Here is a 22,220-nt window from a genome sequence, read left to right as displayed (position 1 = left end):
GGAGGCTGTGGCCCCCACCTCCTGTTGCCACCTCCTCCTGGTGGCCCTGCGTGCCAGCACTTCCTTCCCTCCAGTACTTCAGCAAGAGCTTCCTGGGTGTGAGAGCTCTGCTGAGCTCAGGGGCCGTATGCTGGTCCATCCACTCCTCCAGGGTGTTGCACATGGCCTGGAGAGAATCTGGAGAGCTGCACAGAGGCAGGAGGAGGGCAGCGGGCCCCTCTGCTGCTCGTGGAATCGGTGGCGTAGGGCACAGGTACGGGAGAGCACGCAGGGGCAGCTTGCATTGCTCTTAGGTGCCACCCTGGGCTTTGCCCGCAGGCGGGGAGCCCTAGGCTAGACGGGCCTTTGGTTTGAGGTGATTCTCTTGAGAGAACAGCAGAACTGGAACCTGGTTCCGCGCCCCCCCCCCCCGTTTGTCGTGCACTTGATAGCGTTCGGGTGACCTAACTTGGACAGCCGAGGACTCAGCTGGTGTGGTGGTGCCTGCACACGCGGCGGTGGTGCCTGCACACATCTTCCTGTGAGGCAGTGCTCTTCCCCCCGACAGACAGACAAAGGAATGGGAAGCTTTGCACCCTTGGAGGGCCTCAGAGCGCGCGGGAGGGGTGAAACAACTGTGCTGAATGTAGGCGTCTGCCTTGTAGGTGTCTAATGTCAAGTTACACGAATCCTGGGCATTGTATAATCATGTCTTGGCTTCTGTTTCACTAGGAATTAAAAAAGAAATGCAAATGAAAGGAAATAAATGCACGCACACAGCGCAAGCTCTCTTCAGGCGCAAACACCCCGGCAGCCCCCATTGCTTCATTAGCCACGTGGACCTGCACTTAGAGCTCCAGTGATGGGATGTTCCTGAGACTACAGCTACCCGGGCCTCTCAAGCGTTTCCCCACTTGAAAAGTAGGAGAGCATTATCAAAACTGGTGGCTTGTCAGTGGCAAGCCTCCAGATGCAGGGTCATCGGATGCACGGCGAGGCAGCTGGCTGGTGCCTCGCTGCCTGGTAGTGCAGCGGAGCGTGGCTCAGGTTTCCTTAGCTCCCCTCTGTTGTTTGCTAAAGCTCAGCTACAAAAGCTGTACATATGAAAAGACTTTTAAAGTATTCCACACCAGCGCGTGCGAGACATTTCACAGCCAACCCAGAAGTGCTGTATCGGTACCAGCTCTGTATTTAGTGGTGACTGCCGGAACTGGATTGGAAGAGCTCAGCTCTCCTCCTCTACCCAACCGACGATAGTGCCGTCCGCCCCTCAGCTAGGAGAAACTCTAAAAGGTGTGGATCACTGCGTCTCGGTGCCCATGTCTCAGTGGGAACAAGGATTACACACCAGCAGTCTGTGAGTGTCTTTGAACCGTGTTTAATTTGTGCTCTGCTGGGGAAAACAAAGAGATAAATAGTCCGTGAATCTGCTTTGCTGCAGCAGTTACTCCTTTCCTGTATGATCACACACAAATCCTTCCGTGCCTCCATCCAGAATCCCAGCCGCACCCCAAGCTCCCAAACCAGGCCACTTTTCTTTTAGAGACTGGGCAGGGAAAGAAACAGCTCCCGTGGCAAGTGCCAGAGCCAGGTCCACTTTCCCTCCTTTCCGAACTAGCGTTTGCATTTCAGACAAATGCTTCAAGTATGAAAGAAAAAGACTCTAATGTAAGAGCAGCTGCCTTAGTCAGCTGGGGGGGGGTGAGCTGGGGGGCTGTGCTGCGACAGCCAGGTTAGCGCTGCCACCTTCACATCTCTGGCCTTTAAGAGAGACGTACCGTTTAGGCTTCTGTGTTTCTGTGCTAAGAAACTCAACGCGTTTCCACGAGAAACCTGAGCTGTGAAACAACGTTTTTGCTTTGCCCTGCAGTAGTCTGAAGCGCCCTTCAGTTCCGCTTTCCTTCCCGCTGTGTACAGAAAGCCAGAGCTGCACGCCTATAGCGCAGCGGCCAGAGCCCGCCGTGCCTGGGAAGGGCTCGTCCTGCCCTGCCGCGGGCTGGGACACCCTGCGCCTGCGGAGACCTGCGGAGCTGAGCATCAGCAGAACCGAGTACAACTGGGAAGGGGTATGGAGGGCAGCGTGGGAGCAAGACTGCTGGCAAGGGCCTCCTGCAGCCTGTCCCCGTGGGCAGGGACAGGACCACAGGATGGCAGCCTTTCTGCGCAAATGCTTCAGCACACACAGAGACCTTCAGGGAGTTCAGCGGCGCTGATGGCCTGGTGGCTTTCTCCCCGACTTCTGACCCCACGAGAAAGCAGGTTGAAATGTTGATAACTTGCAGAGGGGGGAAAGGGGAGTACCTTCTGGGGAACTGCAGAAACTTGGAGCACTTGGCCTTTGCCAAACTGGGAGTTGCAAGAGCAGCCACAGCCACCTCCTGAGCAGCACAAAATATGAAGTCATGTCCGTATGCCTGTGACACAGCTAAGCAATGTGCACTGTGGCCTGACAAAGCTGCTAGCGGCTCAATAACTGCTCCACACACTTCCAGACCTGCTGTAGCAAAACCTGATGCTCATTTATTTCAGGATCTGTACACACTTGGCTTGCCCGCAAAGGCACAGGGCAGCTGCTTAATGTGTCCGTAGCACCTGGCCAAAAAAAAATGAAAAATTGTGAGACTCAAGCATCTGTACAGTAGCCTGCTATTAGCAATGTTATCATTGGTAATAAGGAGAAACAAAGAAGAACAGTTTGCTGGAGTCTGTCAACAGGGTCTGCAACATGCACTACGTTCATCTTTTGCCTCTATCGCCACTGCCTCAGTGGTGATTAGAAATCAGAGATTTTTATGTAAATAATACAATTTTTACTATAAGAATATAGCTATAGCACCCTGATCCACTTTCTACGACAAATCATATTAGAAAGCTTCTAATGAATTTGAAGAAAATGTAATTTTGACTAGAAATAAGACTTTAAGGAAGTAATAAGACTATAAAACAATAAGAAAAAAACAGGCATAGATGTGAGCATAGTGTTCTTCTTGGTTCTTGATGTGGTTTAGGAGAGATGCTAGAAGATATGTATAGAAAAAAATAATATTAGGCCTAGTTCTTAAATTTAACAAGCTTTAGCAAAAATGGTACTGTGTTATTTTTAAATATTAATACAATGAATTAGTTATTATGGCAAGTAATTCCACAGAAGGGTACAGAATAAGAAAAAAAATCCCCAAAAGTTCTCAGTAAGGTACAACACAATCCACTTTCCCATACTGCAAAAACTTCCATGGCTAAACCCCAGACCCTCTCAGCTCTGCCAAAGGCAAATGGCTGATTTCTCATCATCTCCCAGCATAAGAGGGTAGTATTAGTTCAGTGGTAGTCTGGAGGGTTAGGGGAGTGGGTTGTACATACTACTTGTTGCTTTTTTCCTCTTTCTCAAGGTGTTCAGAGCTTAAAAGTAAAAAGGAATCTGTAAACTGGCTGTAGCTTGCAAAATGCAGCTGACAGTGAAGCATAGTCCTCCCTCAGTTACTTGTACTTCGTAGTCTCACACAATTGTTAAAGCAGACTTTATTTAAAGAAAAAAAAGCAACTAAGTAAACACACAGAAGGGACTAATTTAACCAACCCTTTGGATAAAAGTCAGGGTAGGGCAAGAGGTGTTATGGGAGTGTTTTAATCCTTCAGAAATGTGATGACTAAATGAGCAATTACAACTGGGAATATGTACCATCACTGGGCCCCTCCTACACTCACTTAGGAGTATTTCTACATTTCTCATGCACCCTGCCTGTGTGACAAATCTGCACACACACTGCACCCAATTAGTGTCAAGCATAAGAGCTGCTCAGCACGTGTCTTGTGTCTCTAAACTCCTCCGGGAAGCAATTTTCCCAGCATACAAAGAATAAATCACCATCCTCCTAACTCTCTCAGAGGACAGCTCTCAAATAGGGGCAAAATAAAGACGTAATATATGATAAAGTATTCTAATTAATTAAATAATATTGTCCCAGCAGAAGTAGATGCAGAGTATTAGCTGCTTTAAGTGTTAAACATTGCATGTAATTAAATATGTTGGGGTAGGTGAGACACAGTACTTGAATAGGCACTTGTGGAAAACCAGTCAAGCGGCGCACTTAGGAAAAACCTCCAACAACCCCAAACAAACAAACAAAAACCTTGGAAAAGAAAGGAGATAGCAATGCACACCTACTACATGAAGTATAAATCACCTTCTCTGTTTCTGTCCCAGTCTCTCCAGAAGCATCGGTACATGAAAAGGTGAGAACGGGAGGAGGGTACACAACACGCTCTGCACACTCCCTCCTCAGGCACCAGATGCCCCAGGGTGAAACCGTTAGCTTAATTTGACAAATGACATAATGTGACCACGCCTTGTATGATCAATAGACACACTGTGCTATTGGAACGTCCCTGGTGCTGTCCCACGATACCAGCTATCACTCCCTGAGAAAAAGGAAATCTTACACCGGGATGTAACACAAATCCTACTGAAACAAAGCCAAGCCCAGAACTGTATTTTAGTCCAGTAACTGAAAGGCCGGGTTACCTCTGAGCAGGCCTGGAAGTTTCTCAGAAAGCCATAGGAGCTGGAATCCTTCCTTAGGTGAGACTACTGGGGGCCAAAGGCAAGAGACTGGCGTGAGGCAGGCTTAATTAATTGGTTAATTATCTATCAGGGGCAGCTGTAGTGCCAACACCAGGGTGAAAATGCCTGTTTTGGTGTAGCTGGTGCATGTAAGGTGTTGAGCTGAGCTTCCTTTTCCTGGTGCTGACGCAGAAGAGGTCTGTTCTTTCCTACTCCCTTGTTGCCTTCTGCTAAAGGCTGGCTGGTGAGAAACCGTCACCTGCTGGCGAAGGAGCAGCTCCCCTAAACAGAAGACAGCCCTGGGGTGGCTCCAGTTTAACGCTGTGCTGCAGAAGTTACGTGCATCTGAGGTGGGCGAGAAGGCCTCGGAGGAGAGCACCGAGGAGCTTGCCACAGGTAAAGGACAAACAAAACCAGACAGATGCTTTGTTTCAGGTTATTCTAAGAGAGGCCGTGAGGATTAGAAAGAAGCCATTTGTGTCTCTTCCTCCTGCCAGAAGACAGAGCACTAAACCCGTAAGCAAAGTAAATTGGTACTCTCGGTGCCCGAGACTGTAGCAGCCTACGCAGGGCAAGAGAGCCAGAGCACGCGGGTGCTGGGCAGCGAGGGCACGCAGGCAGTTGCTAGCGTGCGGGAAATTGCCTGTGCGTAACTCAAGGATCCGAAGGACCTTTGTCTTTCAGGCAAGTCCATCCTGATCTCTCATACTTGCTATTATCAGAACCCAAGAGACCATTACTAAGAGTTAGAGAGCAAAACAGATTGCTGGAAAAGGGCAAAGAGACCTCCCCCAGTTTACCACCATTCCCTTAGGCTAATCAGGGGCTGGGGGCTGGGCCCGGCCCGGGTTGCTCCCTGTTGCTTTCTAAGAAAGAGCAAGTGCTAAGAAACACACTGCAAACAACACTTGACCTTATAACAAATGGAGGATTTGGGTTTTTACGTTTTTTTTAAAAAACAACAACCCTATTTTTACTTTTACTCATTTACTTATTATATGTGTTGCTGTATAAGCACACCTAATTTGATAAAAATCTGACTTCCAGCTATGACATCCAGAGAACTTTTGTACCCGGCAAATGTTTGGGTGGGAATCTATCTCAGGGTGCATGATGAGAGCTGAGAAATTCATAGTCGTGGTCGTAGTGAAAGCAAATGTTAGGCTGAGGCAGCTCATTTAAGAAATACTAATACTTTCTTTGCCTTGACTGACTTAGGAATTGGAATTCCCATGTGATACTAAGTGGAAAAACGTGGGGGGGGCTCGGGGGAATTGTGCATGTCCCAGGGGCTAGGGGCTGGCCCGTGCAGGGTGGGCTACCTGGGAGTAAATGGCCAGCACTACTCCTGGCAACCCAGCTGGATCCTGGCAGTCCGTACAGGTGGCTCCACAGGTGAACACAGCAGGAGATCCTGCTGGATTCCAGCTTATCACCTGGTCAGGGTGATGTAAAGCCCTTTTCTCCAGAGGGGCAGCTGTGCCTTTTGCCTACAGAGGAGCCCCCAGCAGCCTCACACACAGAGCAAACTGCAGAGGAAGATCTTGAATGTGGCTCAGCCCGTCGTGCCTTGGTGAGCGCAGCCATAACCGGAGGTGGCACTGGCTGTGGTGGGTTTGGCCACCTCTCTCTCTCTGGTCGCTGGAGACAGGCGTGATGGAGGGTGTCTTTCCCTTCCCTGTCACTGGCCTGGCTGCTCCGTCACAGGACGCCGCAGCCCTGGGGCCTCAGGGATGAAGAGGGGACCCTCCTGGGGGCACTGCCTGATGCCCTCTGGCAGTGTCCCGCTCCTGATGAGCCTGCGGTACAGCAACCACCCGCCGCCCTGCTCCCTGCACGGGCATTTCCCTGGCGCTTTCCCCGCCGGGCCCAGGGGCGGTCTGGGCAGGGGGGCAGCGTGCCCCGGCCCCCAGGCCGCCATCACGGTGTCCTCGCTCAGCTCCGCAGCAGCCCAGCATTTTTCCCCTCAGAGAGGGATCCCTGTGTCCCACGGCCTCATGTACCCGACAGGCCAAACAAGCAGGTCTGGGCTCCCCCGGCCAGGGCTGCGCTGGGGCAGCCACGGGCAGGGGTCCAGGCCTGGCTAGTCAGGGACCCTGGGGTCCCTCGGAGCCGGTGGGATCGGCCCTCGGCCACCTTCCCTGGTGCTCAGGGACACGGGGAACAAACACACAGTTCCTCCCGCCCCCGCTGGAGCGTGGCGGCCGTGGGGCGACGCGGGGCTGCTCTGGCTGTGAGTCAGGGCAGGCCACGTGAGGCACAGGGCCAGCCCCGACGCCTGCCCGCCCGCCATCGCCCGCCCGGCCAGACGTCGCGCAGCCCCGCAGGTGAGTGCCGGGGAGCGGCTGCGGAGCTCCTCGGGGCTGAGGCCGAGGGTGCTCAGGGGTGCTGCCGCGGCTTTCGGTCCACGGCCGGGTTGTTCATTGCTCCCCAAGGAGTTGTGGCCCAGCGGGGGTGAGCCGCAGGGCTTCCCTGTAACAACGGCGTCTTCTTGACTGGACTTCCCCACCTTTTAAATATCTTTTTCTTCCTATAAAGTCCTCACGGCAAATCCTGCACTTCATACGTAAAGGAAGATTTTTTTTGCTTTAACTTTACTCAGACTACAAACGTGAGCTCTTCTGGCTTCTGTTGAGCTCATTTTCTTCACTTCGGAGCTTCCCAGCCACCGCAGAGAGGAGCGCACAGCACGTAAGGAGGAACACAAGCCAGGTAACTGGGCGTGTGACCGCCTGCAGGAGCGCTGCCATCGCGGCTGGAAAACAGGCAGCAGGCGGCCCAGGTTCGCAGGTGTGGGGCTGGCAGCAGCGTGGCCCAGTGCCCGGGCGCGCTGCGGAGCTGGCAGGGAAGGCAGTGCCAGTGCTACGGCCAGGGGCAGCCGGGCTGCACGCACTCCCTGGTCACCCCCGTGGGGACGGTCACGTTGAGCCTGGGGAGCGGCCCTCCCTGCGGTGACACGCACTCGCTGGGGCTCTCCACGTGCCTGTGTGCAAGGATGCCGTATAGAGTGAAAAGTCTTGAGTTTTGCTACTTCCCTGTCGCATTTCAACCCTATTTGACAACAGGAAGGCAAGCAGGCGGGTAGCAGAATTATCTCCCTGGTGGCACTGCCTGAGGAGGCGAGTAGGAACGGTTTCAAGCTGAGCTGGTGTGGACCGGTTCTTGTTGTCTCGGTGGAAGAAACAACCAGCTTCGACTTATAGCCACAGCCCTCCAGGACGTCGTCCCGTGGAACCAGCTGCTCGGACCAGGCTGAGACTGGCAGGTGTGCTTTATGACGTTTGCTTGCTTTGGTTTGAGAGAAGGGCACGGAGGGAGTTAGCGTTCATGTTTAAAAGAAAATATAGCAAGACTTGGTGTGAGCGTACAACTTAAAATGAAAGGTAAAAGTAGTTTCAAAGGGAAAAGGTTTAGGATTGTCTGGCTTTTGTCTTGATGACAAAAACAACCTTATTTTACTTTATTTACATGTTTTAGTATTGCACTGAACAATTTCACTCATATATTTCCCCAGCTAAGCAAAAAGTTGTTGTGGATGGCAGTTATAAGCCTCACTTCCTAAACAAATAGGAGAAGTCTGACTGCATGCAAATTTTATTCTAACATGTTAGAAAACACCTCACTGCAATTAAGTTCTGATTTACTGTGGGGAAAGCAGGGTGAGGTCTGTTGTTCATGTTATTCCTCAGTGAGCTCATGGCCGGGCTGAAATGCCAGTATATCATCATCCTTCTCTCATTGTGAGGTATAATCAACTAAATCACTTTTAAAACATACCATAATTAAATGCCTAGACTTATCCTTTGTTTAGATCTGATTCTCTTCCCAGAAGAGCCACATGGGAATTAATTGTCCATAGTCTAAGAGAAATTAGGTACCCGACTTCCTTAGTTACGTAAAGCTGGGTGACTGCCTGGGCTTAGCCGTGCTGGAGGCACACAAAGGGAGATGGGACGGGCTGCTCCGGGATCCCTTGTGGCACCCAGGTCTTATCATAGCGGGATGCATAAGTGCGTTGGGCAAAGAGGTTTCTGTTGCTGCTACAGCTGAGCAGTCCAGTCATGTGGTTCAGCAGATGAACAGTTTTAAGGTAAATCAGTCTGACGGCGAATGAGGTTGACAGCATCTCCTCTGCCTTCGGTGTTGGATCTGCTCTTCCTTTGTGTGTGGCGGGACAGATCTGCTGGTGCCTCCCTGCTTGCTTTGTCTGTGGGGTGGCGCAAAGCTGGCGTAAAGCTGCTGCTGTGACAGGTTTGTCAGAGGAGGAGGAATGTGCCGGTGAAGGTGGCCTTCACTAGGTATTAGGGGCCCAAACACAAACCTCCTGAATTTCACGCAGCTGTAAAATCTGTAGATATTTATAAATATTTTTATGAAACTGAGTTAATCAGTCAGAAAACAAATGTTTATATTGAAAGTAATTTTGTTCCTTTAGGCCTGGTATTTGAACCGTGCAGTCCACAAAGAAGCCTAAGGGATTTAACTTGCACTAGCAAACACTGTTGCAAGGTTAAAGCTAAACAGGAAGACAAGAAGGATACAGAAAAAGCCTGAAGACCATAGCAGGAGATATATAACTGCACAGAAATTACGTACTTTATTGTGTGGCCAAGAACGAGCTCGCCCAGGGTGTGGTATGCTGGGTTCCTGTATTTCAACACCAGCTGTTGCTTACCCAGGCAGAGGACAGATGTGTTTCCTGCATTCCCTGTCGGGTACTCACAGTCTCACATTGCCGGCGACTGTCACACAGTGCTGCCGCCACAGCTACAGCCGCAAAGGCTGTAAGTCAGGCGAGGTTTGTGGGAGAGGTGAAAACTTTCATTAGACTAATTGATAGAGTTCAGAGCTTGTTGGTCCAAAAACTTGCCAGTTTTTCCAGGTATATCAGGTGGTTAAATAAAAGTTATTATCTGCCATTGTAAACGTTTTGCATAAACTCATCATTGGGAATAATTTCAAAGTGTTCTTAAAATATTCAGTTATTTTTTTCCTCACAATACACCTAGGAGGTAGGTAAGCAGTTTTCTGGGCTTAGCCTTTAATAGTGGTTAAAGAGGTCATGTAATTTTCCCAGAGCCAAACAGCAAAGCAGTGGCTAAAAGGTTTCTAAGTAAGGACCTTGCAGCCCAGGAAAGGAGAAAGCCTCCAGAATCACCAACACACTGGAAATGTGGGAGCTTGACCCTGCTTCCAAAGGAGGGATGGTTCTGTAGCTACTTTGGAGTCTGTCTGCGTCTAATTTCTTCTATCTAAAAAGTTGTTCTGTTTCCAGAATGGAGATGGTTTTGCTTGTGCATTACACTGTCCTTCTGTAGACATTAATGGGACCTGTTTTAGATTTTGTGTTAGAATGTTTTTCTGACTGATATGAAGGTCTCTAGAGAACTGAAACTACCTGTAGGAAAAGAAGATTTTCCCTCTGGAAAATGTAAAGAAAATACTTAGTTTTCAAACTGTTGGAAAGTTGGGGTTTTTTTGTTGTTGTTGCTGTTGAATGGACCCAAAAGTCATATTGTAAAAACCAAAAAGCGTGGGTGTGTAAATGGCTTTCCTGTTGTGCCCTGCATAGTGGAAAGTGTACTTCAGGCTCCCCAAAAATCTTTTGCATCTCTCAATACAAGTGTTTTAATTGAAATGTTGCGTGAGGGGAGATGCAGTCAGTGCAGCACGCCTGGACGACAGTAGGTGGAGGCAACTGTTCAGAACCACAACCACCATAAAAAAAACCCCATCATCAGAATAAAACAGAATCAAAACAAAATTTCTGGGCCAAGTTTAGCAAAACTAAAGAAAACACTGGATTTTGGGGATGTCAGAAAGTTTTGCTTCCACGGCAAATACCAGTAAGAAATCTGGGATCTACCCTTAGAAGTTTTTAATTCTTAAACATAAATTTCCTTTTCGTGACAAGCTGGGAAGAACAGGCATTGGAGTGTCAAAGTCTTCTGTGAGACAAGGGTTCCCAATCCCGTGCGGCTTTCCTATGAACTATTGCTACTGTTCTCCCTGACTGGTACATTTTCAGTATAAGGATGTCAAAGGCAACAAAGAATAATCGTTCTGTTTTGTGAAGGGAACAGGGCCTATTAAGTTACTCACATCTGTGGTAAATAGTTAATTAGACACCTCGGTAGTTGTAAAAAACCAACGATGCGAATGATCAAGTCGGACTTCTTTTTGTTTTGCTCATGATGATCAGACTTTTGTTCCTTCTTACTAACCGGAGGCCAGCCCAGCAAGGCTCGTTCCGAGGAGTCGAGAATGGATCCCGGGCGGGTAAATGAATCATGGTGTGAAACTCCCATTGCAACAGAGAAGTCATTTCAAAACTAAAGTGTCTAGAGATAGATGCCACGTTTGCAGAAAATGAAATGTAAGACAGAGGAGGTCAGTGTGATCGGTTTCTAAACATGCTTTTTTCCCCCTTTGGAACAGGCACAGCAATGGAGAAAGTGCACATCCTATTCCCAGACCTTACAGAAGAACAGCAAGGTAAGGGCAGCACACAGAGATCAAAGCTTCAGCTCATCCACACTACACAGCAGCGTGTGCTAGAGCCGCCATGAGTCAGGGAAACTTGTTTCCTCTGCAAACACACTTCACCTTCTTGCTTGTAAAAGTGAGACCAGCCGTTAGTTCCCAGCTCTTCCACAGGCTCCTCATCAGGCCTTGGGCACGTGCTTGTGGGAAGTCAGAAGCATGAAGGAGATTTCTTCACTCCGAGGGTGACCGAGCACCGGCACAGGCTGCCCAGGGAGGCTGCGGGGTCTCCTTCTCTGAGGATATTGAAACCCCGCCTGGCCGTGACCCTGAGCGGCCGGCTCCTGGGGGAGCTGCTTTAGCAGGGCCTGGGGCTGGGTGGTCTCCAGAGGTCCCTGCCAGCCCGGACCAGTCTGATTCTGTGATTTTGCTGTGCATTAAGTGCCTAATGAGCTATCTCAGTACCTTGCTATGCAGGCTTTTGTGTCTTTGTGCCTGTCTATAAAATAGCACGGTCAGAATGAGCACCCCTTAAACAGCTAGGAAGGTTTCCTCTGCTTCTCTAACCGAGAAAATAGTGTCACAAAGACATCGGTAATTTTTATGGACTATTGACTTTTTTTTTTCTACCCGTTTCTGGCAGACTGAATTGCTTTATACAATACAGCACTGGCCCCTTTCCTTTACACTAACCTCTGGTGCTGGGCAGCGTGTTAAGGGTCTGATGTCTCCACCACAGGAACGCTACCGTGCCGCCCACCTCTGCTGGCACACAGTGATTTGCTTCTTTTTCCTCCCAGACATTTTCCAGAGAGGTTTTACTGCCGATGCCCATTACTTGGAGAACCATGAGAAAACGAACCAGTCCTTCTGGGAATCACTTGTAAAATGTTTAGCCGCCACTAACCCACCTATCCTGAATACTGAAGAAAAGAACAATGTAAGTTACCAAAGAAACATGCACCCCTGTAAGACGTTGTTATACTTCTGTACTTCTCCGATATGCTCTGGGGAGAGAAAACAGGCAGTCCAGTTCCCTGATATGCTAAAACGCATCTAAACCATGCTAAATGCTGTAAAAGGGCACTTAGATAAATGAGACTCGGGCCCCGGCTCCTCTTCGTTGTTCTCCATGTGCAAAAATCACTGGCTATGTATAAATTCCTCAGGGTCAGCTCAGCTCACTATTTTTTAGGCAAGACCATCGTTAGTGACATTTTGCTGTAAGATGCTGCAGGGATTGCATTCCGTTTTCAGACCCTGTAACTGTACTTCTCCAGCTCTGTAAATAGTTAACTATTACACACCGTGCTTTTTTCTCAGTTGACAGCTCTGCTCTGACATGCCGATAGGAGTTGACGTTCTCTTCCCATCTTTGGCATTACTCTTTGTCCCTGATTTCCCCCTTGTACAGTGGGGGCAGGGGATCACATGTCCCACAGGTGGGGCGAGATGCATTTAGCAGTGTTCCCAGGCTACGTTCTATCGGAAGGACTATTTGCTATTTACTGATCTCTCTTGCAGCTCCTCAACAGCTGCAGTGGCTGGCCTGGAGGCTGCTCAGCCTGCCTGAAAGCCATCGAGCAGAAAGGAGCCAGGGCAATGGTGGCTCTTTACCTCTTGCTGAAGACAGCCAGCCCGTCTGGGTATAAGCAGCTGCCCAGCTCCAAGGGAAAGGGTGAGTCCTACCTGGTTGCTCATCAGCCGTTTTGTTAAAATTACTGAAGTGCCAGTGGGACCAGACACCAGTTTGAAAACTGATGCGTGCTTGGAAGTGATTATTAGTGAACAACTCAAATGTCTAGGAGCACTGCTTAGAAAGGTCAGTTAGGTATGGTGATAACGGGAGCCAAAGGTAGTATTTTACTTTAGTTTCACTTGGCTTCTTCTGGGGAAAAAATATGGTGTGTTTAGAGAGAGAGGATATTCTGGGATGATATGCCAAAGTAATTTCCCTGACTTAAAGTGGTGCCCAAGTTTCTTCTGTCTAGCTGGAGTCATGACACCCAGGATATTTTTTTTTTTTTTTTTTTTTTTTTTTTTTTTGCATGGACTGTTATCCAGCCAGCCTGGACCTCTCTGAGCTCTCACAGTAGTAAGAAATCAGAGCTTGAGCACTGAAAATACTTTTCCAAACGACCCTAGCAGCACATGTCGTGGTAACTAGAAGGAGTGGATAGAAGATGCCACTCAGGGTGCTGAACCCAGCAACAAGATACAAACAGATGTCGCTGCACTTCTCATTTGCCTGGTCATGCAGTAAGAAACCAAGTGCAGTGCCACGGGGTCTGTAGAGTCATGAATTGTTGTTAATGGGTCACAGAGCTGCAGTCACTTAAGGTGGCCCTGAATTTAACTGGAGACCCTCAAGGAGAGCATGTTCCTGCCTTGATCAAACACATTCGTAAGGGGAGAGAGCTCCCAGCCCAGACAGCAGCCCAGCTGTGGTCGTCTGTCAGCGTAGGAAGGTTTGTGATAGCAGGGACCTCCCTTGCTGTTCTTGTACAGTGAGCAGCATCGAGCAGCCAGGGGAAAATCATATCTAGCTGTGTATCTCCAAATATTACAACTAATAATGCAGAGATGCACGGACTCACCAGCCCTGGCGTGGAGCTGAATGTGAAGCTGTTAAGTAGCACCTGCAACCCCTGCCACACGAGCCAGGAGCACCTCATGCCTGGCCCAGGGGTCGGCGTCCTGCAGGTGCCTCCTGCCCGGCGGTTTGGCTCCATGAGAGGCGCTGGCACTGCTGGCAGAGACCACAGGGGCCAAGGGAGAAGGAGCCCAGGGAGGGGTGAGCAACTGCTCTTCAGCTGAAGCACCTTGCAGCTGCTGTTGCTTCGGGGAGTGGGAATTGTCTCGGGGATAGCATTGTGGGTAAATTAAAGGCCAGAATATGAAACTTTAGGCATCTACCGCAACCATTTAAGAAAGTCTAAACAGCTGTTGATAGGATCTTCCATTTGTGATACTTTGTACTACTTCTTGTCTGCAAAAACCCACAGCTGCAGTAAGACGAAGGGTCTGATTTCCTGTCAGACCTTTAATAAAGCATTTTGAAATCTGTCATTGTAAAAGAGAGCAACTGTAAATAGTTGTTTCTAATATTTTTTCCTCTATATATAAAACAGATGAAAAATTGAAAGTCCTGAAGAGATTGGAAAGGAATGTTATGCTTTCACAAGGGGAAAAAAAGGCTGAAAACTCATCCCATGAGTCCACGGATGAAGATACAAAAGGTAAAGAGGATTTATTTTATTTTTCCCTGATACGTAATTTAATCTGATTGCATATTCATAAGTCACATCAGAGACTTGCAGCAGTTCTCAGAACTCTTAAAAAAGTAAGAAATTGTGCAAAAGAGAGAAAACAGAAAATAATCAGTACCTCTAGATTCATTATTAGCCAAGTATCAGGGTGCCTCCTGCTCTTGTGGAAGTTGGAGGTTTCAGAAACATAGAAATCTGCTGCAAGATTTCTCCCCAAATAAAAGATCATAACTTCTATGATCTTCAGTGCATTTATGGTCTAACTGAAGCCTGCATTTAGCAGGAGGCAAGGAAGAGTCAGTGTACAGTAGTAGCTGGCAATGCTGTAGTACTTCTCTTAGCATTTATTTTCTTATTTGCAAACATCAACAATGTATCTGGAGAGGAGGAGGCTCGGGGGGGACCTTATTGCTCCCTACAGCTCCCTGGAAGGAGGCTGTAGGCAGGTGGGGGTCGGTCTCTTTTTTTCCCGGATAACAAGCGATAGGACAAGAGGAAATGGCCTCAGGTTGTGCCAGGAGAGGTTTAGACTGGATATTAGGAAAAACTTCTTCACTGAAAGGGTGGTCAAGCATTGAAATAGGCTGCCCAGGGAAGCGGTGGAGTCACCATCCCTGGAAATGTTCAGAAAACACCTAGATGTTGTGCTTAGGGACATGGTTTAGTGGTGGACTTGGCAGCCCTGGGTCAGTGGTTGGATTGGACTTGATGATCTTAAAGGTCTTTTCCAACCTAAATGATTCTGTGATTCTATGATGTCTCTTCGGCTGCCGTTAGACCATTTGATTCATGAAAAATGAGAGAGACTAACAGGTGACATGGAAATGATAACGCTGATACTGACTTGCTCTCTTATAGAAAGCCACTAGCTGATGACGATCAAATGAGTTGCATTTAGAAATTATTTTTTCAAACTCATTAGCAGTGCTGATGATATGTGTTTAACGTAAGAACTTTCTCACTACACCCCTTTATACAAATTATTCCAACTTCAGATTTTGCTGGGTTTCTCCTGTTGAGCCAGGTCTGAAGCGAGCTGTGAGGCAAAAGCAGCTAATAACGATCCTTGTGTTTGAAAGCCTTGATTTTCACCTACATGTCCCATGGCCATTGTATTATAGTGAAACAACTACAGTGCTGCTGGTTTTGATACTGCTGTCCCCTTTTTTCCTTAATCTGATGAAAAAAATCACTCTCTTTCCAGACAGTGATGGGGAAGATTTAGCAAGACAGAAGACTGAAGGCCAATTACTTGGAGGTAGGAAAAAGCGACGGCGGCATTGGTTTTTGCTAGAGACAACCAATATAAACCAAAAAAGGGATAATTTCTGGCATTCTTTGGTTTGACTTTTGAATAAAGGCTTATTAACGTGTATAGATGTAGGAAAATAACCAGTCAAAATGTGGCTGTAGGAAAGGCATTTCCTACAAGATGAAGTTCAAGTAATGTGGCCACTGAAATGCAGCAGAGGAGTTTTGAAAATACCTCTCACAGCCACAGCTTAGGGGGTCTGCAGTCAGCCCTCAGCGCTGACCAGAGATCGCCAGCGAGCAGCACACCTTTGGTCTCATTCCTGAGGTTTTTCATTTCCTTCCAAAGGAAAAATGGGGAAGTACAACGCAGATCACGAAAATGGGCTGTGACAACACACAGAAATAGCTATCAGCTTATGGTATAGAACCACGGCCGTAAAAGAGTTAAGGCTTTAATCATTTAATGAATGTCTTCAATAGATCTCAGCCCTGATGTAAGCGCAGCTCATTTAAATTGACATGAGGAGATCTGATTTGTCTCACAGGAGTCTGACACTGCCTGACTCTAGATATTGTGAAAGATGCAATGTGGGGGGTTAGTGATCCACACACGTTCCCACGTTCCAACTGTGTCGCCCACAACAGAGCTGCCCTCTCTCGTGAGTGAGTTGGTATCTACCTTGTCACTCGTACGCAACCACACTGATTTCAATAGTTGCACGGGCTGGGACTGGCAGCAAGGTGTACATATTCACAACGGGTATTAATCTACATCACCTTTGTGTAATATTTCAGGCATACCAGCAGAGGTTGTTCCCTACAGAGATTCAGGTAAGCGTTCCCAGGTAACGTCATCCTGCTGGAAGGAAGACCGTAACTGCAGTTTCTTTGTTCTGACATGCTTATATATCCCCTGCTGCAAATCCACTGGTTTCCAGTTAGCCTGGTGTTGGACTTGGGCATGGTGCAGATGTTTTGTGGCAAGCTTGTCAGAGTGGCTGGCTCACAGCCGGTGATCTGTACAAGGCGCTCGAGCAGATTAACCCACTTTTTTTCTAGGCCTGCCAGGTTCTCACAAGATCGGAGCCCAGCAGTTGTCATCATCCTTTATAGGGGAAAACCCAGCAAATCTATTGGGCAACTATTCAGTCTTTGCCAAGAAAGCCAGGCAGTTGTCAGCGTTCCCTGCAGCCCTCTATCTCCTGCTGAACAGGGATGCAGGACAGGGAGAGAGCTGGAACCTGGTTCCTGCAAAACCCGTGATGCCCAGCGCTGAGCGCCTTCCTCCCTTTGCTCTGAGCGCAGAGCATTCCCGGATGGATGATGCTGGGTTTTCACCCAGCCAGGTGACAAGTGACAGAGAAACAGTTCCAGCCGAGAGGCCCGGACAGTCAGTCTGAGCAGCAGCAGAACAGATGTCAAAAGCCTCCAGCAGGAAACTTTCAGTGGCTTGATTGCGTTACCGACCTCGTCCCTCCCAGGCCCAGCCACCGCCACACTCATCGGTTAGGGGAGGCAGACAGCCCAGCGGGCGGCCTTTGTGAGAGGACACCTGCTCAGCTGCTCTTCTTCCGTGCAGTGGGGGACGGCTGCTGCGACGTGGACTGAGTCAGCTGAGGACAGAGTTGGGAAGATACAAATTTTGGTGTAATCCCTAGGGAAGGTTTTTTGAGTTACTTCTTCCCCAGGAGCTGCATAAAATAACCAGGGTGGAGGAATACAGGTGCAGAAAGAGGACTGGGGTACTTTTCCTGTTGGTGTTTGGCCTCCCCACCTCTCGCGGTGCTTCAGTTCTAGGCCCCTTCAATACACCAGGTTGAGACACTGAAAATACTTCGCTAGGGCAGGACTCCGAGCCTCCTGCACCAGCCAGGTTCAGGGGATACACACATGGCACTTGTGATCCAGCTCTGCTTGCTTCTAGCTTCAGTTCTAGAAACTGAATGTTTATAAACAGAGGCCACCAATCTTCTACTGCCCAGCTATTTCAAAGAACCTGGGCTCACTGTGAATAGTCAAGTTTTATTGTTATCTGTTCTTGGGTCCTTTCAACTGCGTTTCCTGGCACTTTTAAGTGCTGTTTTGTCTACTGAGTCACCAAATAAGTGAATACTCACAGTGCTTGCTAGTGCTGATAATGGTGGGAAACAACATATTTGTATTTCTACTACCAGAACTAACAAAACAATGTTGTTTTTCAGAGGTTACCAGACGAGAAGATTCAATTGCAGATGGTAAATACATACAAGCAAACAAGATTTTCTTGTGGGTGGGTGCTGTCTTTCAGGACTGAGTTTTGCTTAGTGATATACCACCTCCTGGATACCTAGATATTTCCAATCAAAAAACAGAAGTTTGAGAATAGTTATTAAAATGCACTGTAATGCTTTACTAGAAGAAATACTGTGCAACTCTTTCCACAATACAAAGTTCCAGTGGGACTGTTGGGTTCAGGAGGCAGAGTAATGCAGAGCAGACACTTGCCAAACATGAATTGATGTTCTGATAAATTCTGTGTCAACAGATCATTCATACAACTGCACAGAGGAACATTTATGAATCAGAATAGCGCAGTGCATATGCATGCTCAAATAACTGAATTTGTCTGCAAACCAGAACTTCATCAAGCCAGAATGCTCAAAAATCAAAAAAGATGTGACTCCAGTATCAGGTGACACAGAACAGAATTTGTTGGAGGTCTGGTTGCTGTGTGGTTCAAAAGCACAACAGCAGAAGCCTATAGCTTATTTGGAGTACATTTCTAGCAGCTGCCTGTTACATCTTTAGAGAAAATTAAATTCATTGCCAGGCACTGGTTGCCTGGTTGCACAGCCCAATGTAAGTGAAATCAGCATCTAAAACTTGTGATGAATCAACTCCCAAGGGCTTACATGCAGCAGACTGCCTAGGGTCTTCTCAAGCGATCAACAAACAAAAAAGGAAAAAACCTGCTTTGAACACATCATTGGGAATCTGGTAAAATGTTCAGCTCTTTCTGACAAAAAAATTGGAGAAAGAACAGAATTTGGCAACACTGCTCATGAAAATGGTATTTAAACCTCTGAAAATATCTAGCTTGTTCTTAGGTTGTTCTTTCTATGCATCGTTATAGTTAGCTACAGGAGCGTAACTGTCAGCTACAGTTCTTAATTTGGGAGATGCAGAAATACTTCATCAGCAGGCTTAAATAGATAGCTGGTACTCACGCTTAGTAATGAAGATTGTTATATTATTGTAGCTGTGATTGTGCAAAGCTCCCAAGGATCAAACTGAAGCTCCCTTGTATGACTGCTTTACTCCCCCACTGTAATCCTGAGACTGTTGATTGTCCCACAGTAGACAGAAAAGACCCAGAGTGCTTTAAAACAATTCTGTATTGTTCATGCAGCCATCTGACTATGCGGCCGTTTTTTCCCAAAGCCCTGCTCTTTTTAGGGCAATTCTAAAATTGCTAATTTGATCTTTCTGAAAGGCTCGCAGATCTTCCCTTTGAGTAAACAGTTTGGCATTTATCCTGCTCTGACAATCGATTTCAGATACAAAAAGACAAATAAACTTGAAATGCCTTAATTTCAGAGTTCCACAGCAAAAAAAGACATTTCTTTTTTGTAGCATATAAGAACAGGAACAGTCACCTCCCTCAGTGGACAGTACGGTGGATGGGCATAAGGAAGGATGGTAAGACTTTTAATTTATTTTTTTTCAAAAATTCAACTGATGTCAACCCTATTCCACCTTAGTCTAGGAATAAGATCTCTGGTCCAGAAAGCCTCCCCACCCCGCCAACAGGAGTAGCTTGTTGAAGTGCATCAAGGCTTCTCAGTAGCAACTTGTGCACGTGTATGTTTTGCAGTTGAGTCTAGTGTATGAGCTCTCGTGGAAATAAGACTTACTTGCAGAGTGATACACTCACCATGCCTGCAGCTGTGACCTAATTTCCACCCCCCTCTATTTCAGATGAATTCTTTCATTTTGTCATTCTTTGCTTTGCAATTGGAGCTTTACTCATTTGCTACTACTACTACAAAGGTAAGGCAAGACTTCAGTAGAAGGATAAATTGTTGCACGCTAGAAAAATGAACAAAGCCTAACATTTATTTTGTTGCCTCAGACTGGACAATTTCTCTTGGAATCGGGTTAATCACCTTTGCATCCCTGGAAACCACTGGGATATACTTTGGTCTAGGTAAGTGTATCTACGGCAGCCAGGTCTGCATCCACCCCAAGGACAGAAGGTCACACAGTCATTAAATGACACAAGTCTATAAAACTGCTTGTGCTGAGACTCTGAATTGTCCCGTAACTCTCCCCTAACACCTCGTTCGCGGTTACGGAGTGTGGCTGGAAGCAAACCTGCCTTGGTGATCTGGGAGGGAGAGGCTGACTCCTGTTTGGTTCTCAATGATCAGAAGACCCTGGAGTCACCTCTTTCTGCAGCAATGGCTGGAATGCTAAGTTGCCATGACAACGTATAATTTTAGCAGCAAGGCACTCTTCCAGATGCTCTCTCTAAGGTGCTGTGTGCTCCGGCTGCCATTCAGTCCCCTGGGACTGAGGCAGCTGCACACCCTGTGGGAAGAGCTCTCAGCAGAACCTGGGCAGCAGCAGCTACTGGAAATATTTGAAAAGTGGGCATTCTTGGCAATCCCTAGGGATGCTGTAGGGAAAGTGCAGCTAGCGGCCGCTTCCCCACTGAGAGCAGAAGTCTCCTTTGTAATTGTGTGCTACTGTTTTTCATAGGCTGTCATGGGTCTCTCAGGAATCGGCTTCGTCACTACTTTGTTGTTAACGATAATGCAAAAGTGCTCGTTTAGACAGTAATCATGGGTTCATTAATATTGCAAGGGGCAGTGGCTGGGTTTTGCCATTTTTCTGTTTTATGTTGCTATCTGGCTCATCTTGAAAAAATGTTTGTTTTCACAATTAGTGTATCGAATTCGGAGCATTCTTGACAGTTTTGTTCCTCTGATTGACAAATTCAGGCCAACAGGTAACAGTGATCTACTTATGGGCTGCACGCGTGTTCCCTAGACCTTCCCGGGTACTTCACTTTGGTCAAGTCTCAAGACCAACTTCTCCAAATTACAATTTCCAATCTTCTTAATGGAAAAAAAAAAAAAAGGGACGTATTTTACTACAGTTCATTACAGCTACTTGGGTTTGAAAACAAGTTATTTTTGAATCTTTCCATGTGGCAGAGCATTTTCGTATTTTATTACTCTGCCCTGTATGGGGTATTAACTATTTCCTGACAATGAATAAGAATTCTATAGCTCAATTAAAAATCTTTTGCTGGGTCTTCACAGACACAAATGATGAAGGCTGCTGGAAAGCTGTGTAGATACCTGACAATTTAAGCATGATAATCCTGACTGTCATCTTTTTCTTGATGATGCAGGTGTGAGGAAAGCTGCCTAGGTGGAGTACTTCAAGAGAGTTCAACAAAACCCTGCTGTCTGAATTTCTAGTATTAAAAGAACTGCTGTATAAGGCAAACATAAAAACCTAATGTGAAATACTGAAATGTCAAAACTGTAGAAAAGACATTCCCTCCTCTCAAAAATAAAGCTGAAACTGTGGTGCAGGGTCCCATTTTTTCTTCTGAAGTGATGTGAGGCTCAGCAGAGCTCCTAAGACAATCCCAGTGTAGGTTTATATTTAATGCCATTAAATATAAACACATCGTCCTTCCCTTCCCCCATGCAACCACGTCAGTCTGTCTATGGTGTATCAAAATCAACAAAATGACCAATTTTACCCGCCGCTGGTTCTGGATTAGGCTCTGGATGTTTCAGTAGGAATCTTGGCAACCACACTGCCACCTCCTCTTCCCCCCTTGTGATGCTGCGGACCAGGCAAACACCAGCTGCTTGCTTACACAGTTGAGCCCCAACAGTGCAACAGCACTGAAGCAGATTAATTGATTGTGGCAGAACTCAATATAGTGGGTGTATAATGATTTCACCCAGTGAAAGCGGGGTGAGATTTTACATGCAGTGACAAAATGCTGCAGTAATGAGATTATTAACAGCAGCAAATTTCATCTCTTCTTCTGAAGGGAAAAATAAAGGGCTTTGATTTGACTCGCATCCCAACATTTTTCCTTCTTTGAGTAAAGGAAGCGCAACTTTGACGTTCCTTTCATTTTACAGGGACATGTTACACATTACATATGTAGGGCTAATGCAGTCATAGGCTGACTACAAAAAAAGGGGATGCATTTACATTTTTAGTAAAAATGAAAGGTCTTCATACCCATATCGGAACAAAGGCATCAAGTCAGACAGAAAGAGCCATGAAAGTGTAGGGAAATGTAGATCTAAAAAGCCATTAGCCCAAACAGCCCCGCGTTTTAAACAAGCAATTCCAAGCTTTGCTCAGAAAAGTAAAAAGCTTACTTTTTAGTTGTACCTGATTTTAAGCACCGGTGTAGATCATTCTTACGTATTGCGGCTCCATTTGCACATCCAGAAATACCAGCAGCCATACGCAGGCCTGTACCAGCGCGGCACAGCAGTTACCTAACGTGTTGGGGTTAAATTAAGCAATAAGGATGAATACAAGTTATTTTGTAATATTATCATTTACAGGTACTATTTACATGTCTTTGTAGAAATACCCTCTTATACCAAAATACTGTATATTTTGTGGTGTTAGTCTGCAAATAAAGTCTT

At 47.1% G+C, this 22,220-nt stretch overlaps 1 protein-coding gene across 1 annotated transcript; it reads left to right on the top strand.

The window, feature by feature from the left end:
• Window positions 1-6,251: 6,251 nt before the first annotated feature.
• TMEM40 (transmembrane protein 40) lies at window positions 6,252-21,125 on the top strand. Its single transcript, XM_055804434.1, has 13 exons — window positions 6,252-6,867; window positions 10,979-11,035; window positions 11,824-11,963; window positions 12,548-12,701; window positions 14,155-14,262; window positions 15,497-15,550; window positions 16,342-16,377; window positions 17,748-17,780; window positions 19,159-19,224; window positions 19,504-19,575; window positions 19,658-19,732; window positions 20,474-20,536; window positions 20,945-21,125. Exons 2-13 carry the CDS (start codon window positions 10,987-10,989, stop codon window positions 20,962-20,964), a joined length of 870 nt encoding a protein of 289 aa, XP_055660409.1. The 5' UTR covers window positions 6,252-6,867; window positions 10,979-10,986; the 3' UTR covers window positions 20,965-21,125.
• The last annotated feature ends 1,095 nt before the right edge of the window (window positions 21,126-22,220 follow it).

This window comes from Falco peregrinus, chromosome 5 (assembly GCF_023634155.1).
Source record: "Falco peregrinus isolate bFalPer1 chromosome 5, bFalPer1.pri, whole genome shotgun sequence".
In the NCBI taxonomy this organism is placed as follows: Eukaryota; Metazoa; Chordata; class Aves; order Falconiformes; family Falconidae; genus Falco; species Falco peregrinus.
The sequence above is the reverse complement of the archived record's forward strand: the minus strand, read 5'-3'. Positions and strand labels throughout refer to the sequence as shown.